We start from the raw sequence: 12,532 nt of genomic DNA on the forward strand, positions 1-12,532 counted from the left end.
CTTCAAAGTGGGATGGAAATTCTTAGGGGAAAAAATCTTGGAGATTGTGGAATACTCTTGTCAATACCAATGGTTATGGGCGGGCTTGAACGCAACATTTCTTGCCCTCATCCCCAAGAAGGGTGAAGCCCTAGATCTCAGTGGGTTTCGCCCGATCTCCCTTTGCAACGTCATCTACAAGATTCTTTCGAGGATCCTAGTTAGAAGACTCAAACCCTTATTGAAGACTATCATAAGACCGGAGCAAACCGATTTTGTTGAAGGTATGGAGATATTGGATGGAATTTTGGCAGCCCATGAGGTAGTGCATACCTTATCATCAACACGCACTCCAGGTATGATCATAAAGCTAGATCTCTCTAAATTATATGATATATTAAACTGGAAATTTTTGTTATTGATCCTTGTTGCGTTCAGCTTTTCCCCGGCTTGGATTAGATGGGTCAAATCATTAATGACGACGTCGTTATGCTTAGTCTTAGTGAATGGGGCGCCCTCCCGACCCTTTCGAGGATCGCGAGAAGCAAGGGGACCCTTTATCCCCTTTCTTTTTCATCATTGTCGCTGAAGGCCTGAGCCACCTAATCAAAGTTGCAATAGTCTCTGGGAACCTTATGGGCATCAATATATCCCACGGAACCCCACCGATAACTCATCAACAATTTGTAGATGACAACGCGTTTTTTGGAAAGCCATCACTAAGAGAGGCGAAGCAAACCAGTAAAATTCTGGAGACGTTCCAACATGCTTTAGGCACCCAGATAATGGAGAGAAGTTAGACATATACTTCTTCAATACTCATCCATGAGTTTGAAACTACCTGGCTAGAACCCTAGGATTCATATTGGGAGTGCTTACCAATACTTATCTAGGGGTTTGTTACAGGTCTATTTGGGCACATCACTCCCAACATTTAGATCAGTATTATTATGGCTCATTAAACCCTAATTCAGTTGTTACATGCCCTAGACAAGTCAACTCATTGAATGCTTCCTTCTATGAAAGTTCCCTGGCCTGAAAAACCTTCTTGAAATGCCTCCTTGGGACACCAGCGCAGCCCAAGCCTTGAGACAATGCGCTGCAATGCAGGCAAGCCCACTGTGGCTTGCACTGCAGTGCACTTAGGCCATCTTTGACCTTTGTTGGGCGAGATAGAGTGAAATTTGCATAGGGTTCTAGGAATAGTCCTTCATTCTAGATGATTCTAGAAGGATCCCATCTCTTATCTCCTATGAGCTCGAAATTGGATAGGCTAAGGATCCATTAACCTCCTATCCTCTCATCCCTTGCTCCATGGAAACTAACTCCAAGTTTGGAAGGCCATTCATTTCCTCATTTATGACAAAACCACCTCCATCTCCTATAAATTGAGCACTCGTCATAGTGATCAAGGGGGCTAGAATCTGAAGTTTGTGGAGAAATTCTGTTGATTTGAGATTTGAGTTCATGTCAAACAATGTTATGCTGCTGGATTGGTGTGCTTTTGATGTGGTGAGGGTTGGACTAAAGTTGGAGGGATGACACAAGATCGAATTGTATTGGGTGAAACTCTTCCTTCTACATTAATAAAGTGTTTATTCCTTTTCTCATATTCTTGTTCATATCTATGATGATTATGTGTTTCAATGTCTTCGATTCCATTGGTTTATAGTAGATAGATCATGTATGCTTTGATCGTTTCTTGTTTCTGTTTTTGTTGACACAGGTACCTTTTGAACGGATTTAGTTCAAGTGGGAGCGACGAGAGCAATTCAAAAGGGATCAAGGAAGCGAAAGACTACAAGTAAGTTCCTTCATCTCATCTATCTACTATAGGAAAATATTAAACTACTTTCTTTCTGTTGTTCTAGGTGTAGCTCCCCACCTAGGGAAAATGTGTTTATCCGTAGATGCAAATTCCATATAATAGGGTTCCTCTAGTCTCCAATTTCGCTAAGCTTACAATCTGGAAAGAGGTGTGATCTTGTATTGATAAGAAACTTTCTAGCTGGACATACATGGCTCTTAACTCAATAGGGTGGTTGGTTTTGTTGAAATCGGTTCTACTGGCAATCTCGATATACCAACTCTCAGCATTGTCGGCACCTAAAAGCATCTACAGAGAAATGATAGGAAATTTCCAAAAATTTCTTTGGTTTGGGACTTTGATCGGGCGAAAATGGGCATTGGTGGCATGGGACAAGTTATGGAAACCAAAATCCCAGGGTGGCCTAGGCCTAAAAGACCCAGAGATCCTATCCCAGGCCCTTAGTGCCAAGGTGTGGTTGCATTGGGTACAAGGGGGACACAAGATATGGAAACAAATATCGAATGCCAAATATGGGCTCGAGGGCAGACTACAACCCCCACAAGAACATCCAAACCTCACAAACAGATCCTCGATTTGGAACCAGGCTAAAACCCAGCAAGCCTTCATCCGAACTCATAGATTTTGGGATATCAGGAATGGTGGCAGTGCCACATTCTAGAATGAATGTTGGATGCAGCATCCACGACTAGATGAAGATCAATCCTTCTCAGTGGCCCAGTATTTCACCTCTCAACTAAGAGTGGAATTCGTCAAGGACTTTTGGAAGGGCTCACTTTCGGAATCAAAATGGAGGGAATGGAAGACCTCTCAGGACTAGCCCCCTCAAATTCCCCACAAGGCGTGGGAGGTCTTCCTTGAAACCCTTCGCCAATGACCCATCCTCAACAATGGGGAACCAGATAAACTGTGCTAGGGATACTGACCCCAAGGAATGTTCACCTTGAAGGAAGCCTACTCCCTCCTGTCGTCCGAAGGGAATCCGGATCCGGACTCCATATGGAAACAAATATGGTATTCTTGCTTGTGGCCCAAAGTATCGTTCTTCCTGTGGTTAGCAAGATTGGGTAAACTTTTAACATGGGACAAAATACAACAAAAAGGTTTCAGTGGACCATCATGATGTCCATTATGTCACAATGAGGAGTAAACGGCAGAGCATCTCTTAAATTCATGCACAAAGGCATTGGAAGTCTAGGGGCATCACTCGGAGCTCTTCGAAGCTTCAAACAGATCAGCGAAGAGCCTTGGGGAAACTATAGAAACATGGCGATGGTCCCTTTTCAAAAATCTTATCATCAACAGGGCTTGGTGCCTCTCACAGGGCTTAGTACTATGGAACATATGGAAAGCAAGGAACAGAGAAATCTTCCATTCAAAACATTTTCATCCCCTCACTGTCTGGACAACTATCAAGCGAAACATCCAAGAGACACTCACCATCACCCAATGGGAGAACGAAGATTGGAAAACAGAGGGACGAGAGTGAACCATCCTCTTGGTGCTAGGTATTTCTCAAAAGTCCTTTATCCCTCCTCTCCCCGACGCTCGCAATCAAAGGTGGTGTCTTCCAGCATGTTCAAATGCCCCCCACAAGGATTCCACAAACTTAACTTCGATGGAGCATCTAAGGGCAACCCTGGGAAAGCAAGCCTGGGGGGAATCATGCGGAATGACAAAGGGCGGGCGACTAGGTTATATGCAGCGTCGTGTGGACACAACAAACAACGTGGCAGAGTATCTTGCTATGGACAAAGAATTGCAGATGGCCAAGGATCTTGGAATCACAAAACTACAGGTCACCGAGGATTCTCAAATAGCAATCTCTATGCTTCAGTGCCTTATCAACAACTCGCCCCCAAACAAGGTAATTAAAAGTTGGCGCTTGGAATTGATAGGGGAACACATCATCCCACCTCTCATTTTTTGATTATGTGATCACGAAGCATGTTGATTAAAAAGGTAACAAAGCAACAAACCTGCTAGCAAATCGGGGAGGTGAGTTATAGGGAGAATAGTGGAGGAGGAAGCCACTTCCCCAACGGGGGTGAGACCCAAGACTAGAATGGTCATCGAGCCCCATGAGGAGTGACAAATGGGTTGAAAACTCGCTTGAGCCTTCAATTGAGATGCAAAGAGAAAATATCCAAATCCATGTCATGTTCTCATTTCTCCTCCTTTTAATGCTTGATTGCTCCTAAGAAACCATGGGCAATTACCCTTAGTGGATAATGTCAATTGGTTGGGGATATTACACTATATAAAGGAACCATTTGTACAATAGAAAGAAATGCATAGTAATGATGATGAATTAATATAATTTTCTCGTCAAGGGTTTATGGAGCATATACTCATAGTGCCCATTGTTTTTTATAGAGTTGTGTTCGTTTGCAACTAGCATCTACATCAAAGAGTGAGAATTGGAGACATATAATTCCACTAGACAGAGGATGAGGCTATGTGTGTCATCTCTCTATTCATTAACAACATTGTGAAGCCATTGGTGAGGCCTTCCCCAATGGAATTGATATTATTATCAAGATAAGATTAATTGTTTAGGATAGGCACCACGTGACTCCTTGCTCATGGTGCAATGAACACTTTCCTCGTGCAAAATTTAGCAATGGTATTGGGTGTTCCATGTGCACATAGATATTTTAAACTTGAACAACATTTTCAAGTATAAGTTCACATAAATAAATGAGTTTTCGTACCATGAGAAGCTTCCAATTGTCAAAGCATGATTAAATATAACAATTGTTTTCTTACAAATTAAAAAGGTCATTTGCACTTTAATTAATCATGATGCTACTCAAAATTCCACAACCCAAATGAGACCATGACCTAAGAGTAGAGTTGCTTTCTAGGTAATGGAGGTGTGATAGAAAGGACAACAAAAGGTATAGATCTAATCCTAGCAATGGGACATATTCAAAATAGTTTTTTTCCCAACTTTATCGTGAAGATGATATTCAAGTTAAGGAATATCTAAAGTGAGAACATATTTCTCATAGGCAAATTCTATAAAATGAAGGGGAAAGGAAAAATGTGTTTTAGTTCTCGTAAAGGCTCTCATAAAGTGCAAAGTTGAAAGAACTTTAATCATTCTTTCAACTTAACTTTCCATAATTTTTATAAGCAACAATTTAAAATGGTGTTTATCATAGCCACTTATCAATAGACATATCAGGAAGATATTTTGCATGGCACAGACCCTTTTTAAATTCATCTTAGCTTCCTTTCTGTTAAGCGAAAGAGATAAACTATAAACAAACAAACAAACAAAAAATCAAAGTGCAATTTTCTCATTGCTTAAAAAAGTAAACATTAAGATATATATATACTACCAACTTCATGGTTCTCCATTATAAATAATTCTTCCAATATACCCCTTTCATATCAATACATAACCAAATTATATTACAACCTTGTAATAATTCTTCCAATATACTCCTTTCATATTAGTACATAACCAAAATATATTACAATCAAGGGTCCACTAAAAACTCATATTTCCTTTCTTTGCAATTGAAAAAATCATGTTTGAAGCAAACTTTAAGGCATACATAGTCTTGCCCAAGATTTGAACACAAGGCCTGTGAGACCAAACCTCCCCATCTAACCATTGGGACAACATCCTTGGACTTGAAAACTCATATTTCTTATATATATAAAAAATAGTTAAGAATACCCAAAAACCCAGAAAGATCTAGTAAGAGAGAATATCTACACTTTATAAACCCTAACAATTACTTCTTCGAATTGTCCAAGTTTTATTTACATACCTATATTAAAAATAAACTAACCATGTAGTAAATTTTTCTGGTTTAAACACTAAAAAAATTTGCAGGGCCACCCATGTCGCAAGAAATGCCACAAGAATATTTCAACCAATACTCTCCGTCACTTTTTATGAACTTTAATCTTCTTTGAACTACAACATGAGCAGATTTCACTACTTTCTTTGATCAAATCTAGATAAGTGGCACATACAATTCCCCACATTACAGCATATATGACCCATTGCCTAGTGAACAGAAGGAACAGCACTAATGACTCTGGTCTGCTTTCGGCATCTTTGAAAAATGCTATCGTACAATATATCGAATTGTACCCCTGCTCTTTCTCGGTTGATAACAAAGAGAATGTGATCAGCTTCCACAATTGTATAATACCTGTCAATCTCACACATTAGAAATCTTAATTAGGTCTTTCTCAAAGCTTGAGACAAGTTATTTTCTGGTTCTTACCAAACACCTGGTTGCAACGAATGACCATCCGTTAATTCTGGACTTAGCAAGCAGTGGGGATGGGGCTCAGGAAAGCGGGGATAAAGCATCGAGATTGTGTTTAATGCTCCATCATTGTCTTGCCAATCCTCGTCACTGTTAAGAAATTTAGGGTCAATAGTAGTAACAACATAACCAATTGCTCAAGCAAGCAGGAAAGAAATCTGTCTGTTCAATAATCACTCACTTGTAACCTTTGTAAGGAAGTGGCACATTGCTGGGATAGCACCACTGGCTCATCTGCAGCGTCCTAATAAAGAGAAGAGGATGAATTCCAAACAGACTTGAAGGCATGGTGACTCCAAACAATTTTCGTGTCTTTCTCGTGGCATAGCTGTTTCAAGCAAAAGTGGTTTGAAACATCAATGTTTAGTCAATCCTTCAATTCAGAATTTTTAACCACCACTAATGCATATTACATGCATTCTACATAAAACTATAATTGCTTCCAATGAAGAAAGACTTGAATGTAACAAGTACTATGGGCTTTGAACATCTCTATCTCATTTTCAAGTATAGACGTGTCTCTATCAAATGTGGGCCAAAAATGCAGCAGTCCCCACCTGAAATAGTAGGTATTTGGAAAAGTCTGGAGTTTGGAATTGAGTTCAACTGAGACCTGTAGACTTAAATCTACAAGAGTCCAATCATCTGAAGCAAAAGGTCCAACATCTCCTAGAAGACTCTGTATAAGCCCGGAAATCCCAACCTTTCGCCAAGTCATGTTAAAATGATCAAACCCAAAGTTGTAGTAGCTTTTCAGCCAAGCAATGTCCAACCAATCATATATAATAACTCCCACACGACACAGCTGTAACAGAGAGAAGGGTTTGATTGTCTTTCCATCTTCTGGCCTACAATCCCCCAGAAGAGAAGGATGTTTAAGCACAGGTATCAAAATAGGTGACATGGAAACAATTATGTCAGTAGAAACAAGATATATGCCCAATAGACAGTCAATATGAACCCAGCAAAAGAGTAATAAATGCTTCATAGAAGGCTGAGATATACAGCATTTGTTACTCTACTCCTATCTGATGCTCCAAATTCAACATTGTATATCCCAGCCTATACAGCATTTATTACTCTACCACTAGGTATATATTCATTGCCCAATACTAATACCTAGTTCTGGAGTCTGAATTCCAAAGCAAGAACAGGGGAACTCTGAAAAGAAATCATAAAACAAACAAGCAAACAATTTCTGAGAAACTCACTGCACTCCGTCCAGGTAGACACGAGTTGTTCCATTGAGAGCACCAGATAAAGAGGTAACACTCAGCACCCAATCTTCGGAAGTGCTATCATGTCCCTGGAATGTCTGCATAAAGATAATTCTAGCACCGTAAAGGCAAAATTTGTCAACTTTCCAGCATTGCTACCAACGGAAAAGCAAATTTAGGCTGAACTAATGAGTGTCTGGATTACCTTTTCAGCAAGCATATTGTGCAGGACCCTGACAACTTGAACCCCAGAAGAGTGCCCAACAAAGTGTACTGGATGTTTCTCATCCCATTCAGAATAATAGCCTGTAAAAATTCATATCAAAGCAATGAATGCTTCTAGTTTCAACCAAGATATTTTGTGGAAGACATTTCATAGTTAAAGGCTGAACTCTTATATTCATTTACTTTGCTCATAATTCTTGCCAAAGCGAGCATGGCCATATTGGGCACTGTGTTCTTCGCCATAATCTACTGTTCCACCTTTTAAGTAGTAGAAAAGCTCTCGAGCCCTGCGAAAACACAAGCAAAGAAAGTTGCTAGTGCCAGTATTAAAGAAGTGCATAGATTTTATCACAACATAGATCGGAACGGAGCTCAGATGTCACAGGCAATATTGAAGATAGAATGAAAACAAAGTTTCAACCATTAAACCAGACCAGAAATTTAACACAAAACCCGAATTAGTCTGAATATCAACTTTACCGAGCACCCAACTACCGCCATACCTAATGTTGTCTTCAGCTAAACACAAATGAATTGATTTAAGTATAGACTTAGACTGAGAAAATGGATTGAGTTAAACACGAGTTTAAAGCTGAGACCAAATGCAGCACAGACTTAAGACAGAACCAAATGGAATGTTACAGCAGATTACATAATTTTCTTCTGGCATATCAGCTTTTATAGTGCCTTTAGGAAACCTTTTCTTGCGAATGCTGCTTATGGTAACATGCAGCTGTCCTTCAGCTACGCAGTCACACTATGAGGAGTATATCTATAGCATCAAAATCACCTCGTGCTTGCACACGGTCTCATCCACACCTACTCGAGATTTAAACCAGGGTCTTCATGTTAACATAAGCCCAATTATCTCACTGCTTGCCACTACGCACACACCTGTGGGGACCTTCAGGAAATTTAAAATGTATATAGCATATTTAGAAAGTAAAGAGAGAGAGCGAGACATCCTATACTTGTTCTCGGCAGGGTTAGAAACAGAATTGATCAATAAAATTGTATTTGAGCTCACCGTATTTTATGTACCGGTGCCCGAAAACAGAACACAGAATTTAAATTGCAGAGCAGAAAACCAAACAAGTCAAATGTGCACAGAATTTTGTAAGATGTGCACGAGATCAAGGATCTAGTGATGAAAGAGTTACAGCTTTAGGCAGCCCACCTTTCGTGATCTACAATAGATATCTATGAGGAACAAGAATGGAAATTCAAAAAGTAAGTCATAATTGGCATTACAAAAGAAGAATACTCAGGTTGAGCGACAGTGAAGGAATAACTAGTAAAACACAACAATGGGAACTTCAAACCAAAGTCTAAATCATATCATACACAGACTTCACTTCAAACAATGACTCGTCGCTCATACTTGTAGGGGCCTGCTCACTCTTCACGACATGCAGAGGCAGACTATCTGGCTTTTACCATTTACCACCCACCCCAGTTTTCGAGAGATTTTGATGGATTTATTTGCAAAATGCGAGTTGCGAAGTGCCTTTGGTCAGAGGGAATAGTAAGCAGAATCCATATAGACAGACAGGATAAAATCATTCATAGGCGGTTGATTCAGATCTCCCAAGCCACAGTGAGGTGTGTCAAGGTGAATTGATAAGCGTTTCTTATTCATCAACCTCCCCAACCAGTGAAGACTTGATCAGCCAAATTAAGTCCTGATCAACCCAACAAATCACCGATCCTCTTATCTAACTAAAACAAATAATGTGAAAACATCAAAATAATGTAAATTACCATTTGCTTGCTTGTCAGAAGGATTCAACCTGAAAGGTGAAGAACAAGGTTTTGAAAATATGTAGATGATCCTCTTATCTAAAGAAAATCGATCTCCTATTTTCAACAACTTCCTCATATCCTTTTGGAATGGGTAGTTCTGAGAGTACTCTGGGTAACCTGGACCACTATGAGTAAACTGATACCGCTGGTGCAGACCTCCTAAAGCATGGTGAGCATGTGGGCAGCTAATGAGCAAGAAATTAAGTTTGAGCCCCCAAGCTTAGCCAAATCAAAATCAATAAATAACTCAAATGCATCACACTTAAAGCTAAAGCCCATGTGCTTTGGACACACCATAGACTGTGAACAGGATCCAGAAGGAATCACATCAAGTTACTTAAAAGTGAGTTGAAAATGCATCAAACTCTACAAAAGCTTACAATAAAATGCACATTTCTTTAGGCATCTGAAATCAATTTAACTAGTGAGTTGATAAATGAACAAACTCAACCTTCCAAGTGAATCCGTGAGTTGATTGATAAGTGAACAAACTCAATTTTTCAAGCGAGTCCTTTTTTCCGGATAAGGGAAAGTTCCTTCCTAATTCATTTTTTTTTTCAAAATTCCTGCAATCCGGGTAGTCTTAAAATGAAACAAAACTTTTGAGAGCAAGTCGAGAGCAAGTTCCATGATTAAAGCTCCCATTAATCAAGTGAAAGTATGAAGTCTGGTAAATTCCTTTTGGATTTGGGGGAGAATTTATGTTTATCCACTTGTTCAGTTACATCAATTAAATTTACAAACTCCGAAACTCCATATTTGAATGCGAAACAAACATATACCTATCATAGATGCTTGTCAGAGAACCCAAATCAGGGACAAGCACACGATCATCCTTCTTTTCAGCCCCTCCCCAGTACGACACAGCACCCAGTTTCTGCAACCAACAGCATCCGTTACTCAGAACACCAAAACAGAAAAGACAAAAACTGAAACCAGGTAAAGGCCCGAAAAGGCCTATAATAAGGTCCTGATGAATCATTTATGTAAAGTGCTAAAAAAGAAGTTTCAGCCAGCAAAGTTCTAATCACTAGGACTCCATCGTAAGTTCAATGGTTGATCCTTCGAATCTCAAAAGGCTTTCTTAGGGCTGGCCTTAAACTGCGCCTCATTGGGAATCGAACTCACCCCTTTTCCGAAGCCAAAAATCCCATGAACCAGCACAATGGGAGCCACTTCATAGCCCTCAAAATAGGATCCATGTCCTATATCTCTACTCGCTTCAGAGACTACAATCTTTTCTTTGCTGTAACTCTCCGCCACTGCCCGCGATACCCTAAACCTTTTCAGACGATGATTATTAAGAATTTCCACAATGTCAAACATCACTGCAATGCTGAATAAATAAAGCCCGTAACCCAAATGAACCGCAGCGCTGGTCAAGAGCTCCGCCAAGCACAGGCCCAGCGATATCACTGCCCATAACCGCATCTTCAGAAACCAGAAAAGTGGCATCGATGTGCTCGAACCCGGTACCTACTGTGTCACTTTTGGACAGGAAAGCCGACCTGCACCTGGTGAAACTGGAATTGGATGCCCAGAAAATCTGTTTGTGAGTCGTGAAATTCATAGGGATACCCGAGGAATCCATGCTGGCTATGGATTGCTGCCGTACTCCATTAATTGCCGCCACGACAATGGCATAGGTGGGAAGTGACAGGTTTCCTGGAATGATTTTCCAAGGTTTTGGAAATAATGGATACTAGCAAACCAATAACCAGCTTGGCATGTTTTACTGGGCAGAAATATCTTTTCCATTTTTCTTGTTGCTCACGTCTAAATTGGGTGAAGTTTTTCATAACCTATCATCTACCAACACATTTCATGACCGAAGAGTACGTTGAATTGCGGGAATCCACCGCCCAGAAAATCAACTACAGCAATTCACCGCCCAGAAAATCACCTGTACAGCATTACATAAAGTGCTTTTTCATATTTTCAAATCTAAATATAATTATATCACCCAACTCTAACTCTAAACTCTCAAACAAAATAATTAAACAACTCCCGATATAAATCTGGGTTTTTCAATGTAACTCTATGAAAAAACCATCCTCCATCCAATCTAAACACTTCAACCAAAATCTATTCAATTTGTAAAACAATGCAACCAAATCCTGGTCTGTCTCAAGTTAGAATCCTTTTAGCCATCCATTCATCACATGAATTATGAAATATATCGCCTTTATGTGGTGTAATAAGTGAAATTTGTTTAATAAGAGAAAGAGAAGTTTTATTATTTATTTTCAACCTTATAAATTAACAAGTGCTACGTAGTAGTATGGGTTGTTTAATTTAAAATATGAAGATAGGGAGTGAGATGATTAATTAATTTCTTACAAAAAAAAGTGAAAATATTGTTTTTTGGTGAGCGTCTTAATTTATTGGTTATAATGAAGCTTCATAATTTTATTTCTTTGGCAGTGTTTAGTTCAAATTGATATGGAGAAACTTAGTTTCAACTCAATGAGATGTCAATACCAAAAAACTTGTTTTGCACAAACAATTGTCTCCTACAAAGTTCATGGGAATTGTACATAATTAATATAGAGTTGAATGCACTTGTGTTTGTGGCAGTGAAGGCATGGGAATATGGCACAAAACTTTTAATGTTATTTCTTAAATGGTGTCCCGTTTTAAATAGGACTTCTTTCTTTTGCAGCGCAAAATAGAGTTGGGATGATCTATAATTGGTGATTTAGTATTGAATTGATTTTTAAATTAAATTGTAAAGACAAGTTAATTAATATTTATAAATAATTCCTAATAACAATTATTTTACTATTAATTTAACAACTAAATTATGACTAGCATAGTTATATAAATTAAATCACTAGTAACTATAAATTAATATCAAAACATTTAGTTTCTAATCATAATATTTTGTTCCTAAAAAATTGTTATTGTGAAAACAAAAAAAAAAACATTAAAAATAAATAATTATTAAAATAAATAAAATATATCATTAGTCCTTTTCAAATATTTTCTAATAAAACGAGACACAGTCTCTTTGAATAAAACCAAGAATAAAGTTGCACTAGATTAAACCCCTTTAACAAAATCTTCTATGTTTGGTTAGAGGAAAGAAGATAAAACAAATTTAACAAACCAATTGAAACATAGGAGAAATTCAAGGTTAATCTCCCAATAAATGTCCAGCAATCTCCAACAACTTGAAGCATAAT

General features: G+C 38.7%; 1 protein-coding gene across 3 annotated transcripts; it reads right to left on the reverse strand.

Annotated features, from left to right (window-relative positions):
- Nucleotides 1-5,241: 5,241 nt before the first annotated feature.
- Nucleotides 5,242-11,167, reverse strand: LOC149145745 (uncharacterized). Of its 3 annotated transcripts, XM_089453354.1 has the most exons (9): nucleotides 10,476-11,156; nucleotides 10,130-10,224; nucleotides 7,728-7,831; nucleotides 7,525-7,625; nucleotides 7,314-7,417; nucleotides 6,660-6,950; nucleotides 6,284-6,430; nucleotides 6,058-6,192; nucleotides 5,242-5,982 (listed from the first exon to the last, which is right to left on the reverse strand). In XM_089453354.1, exons 1-9 carry the CDS (start codon nucleotides 10,800-10,802, stop codon nucleotides 5,835-5,837), a joined length of 1,452 nt encoding a protein of 483 aa, XP_089309480.1. In that variant the 5' UTR covers nucleotides 10,803-11,156; the 3' UTR covers nucleotides 5,242-5,834. The 3 variants fall into 3 exon arrangements, with proteins under 3 accessions (XP_089309480.1, XP_089309482.1, XP_089309481.1); XM_089453356.1 differs by lacking the exon at nucleotides 6,660-6,950 and having other exon boundaries at nucleotides 10,476-11,167; XM_089453355.1 differs by having other exon boundaries at nucleotides 5,861-6,192; nucleotides 10,476-11,155.
- Between the last annotated feature and the right edge of the window lie 1,365 nt (nucleotides 11,168-12,532).

The sequence above is a fragment of the Pinus tabuliformis genome, chromosome X (genome assembly GCF_031772625.1).
Source record: "Pinus tabuliformis cultivar Carrire ecotype Pingquan chromosome X, CPIR1, whole genome shotgun sequence".
Classification (NCBI taxonomy): domain Eukaryota; kingdom Viridiplantae; phylum Streptophyta; class Pinopsida; order Pinales; family Pinaceae; genus Pinus; species Pinus tabuliformis.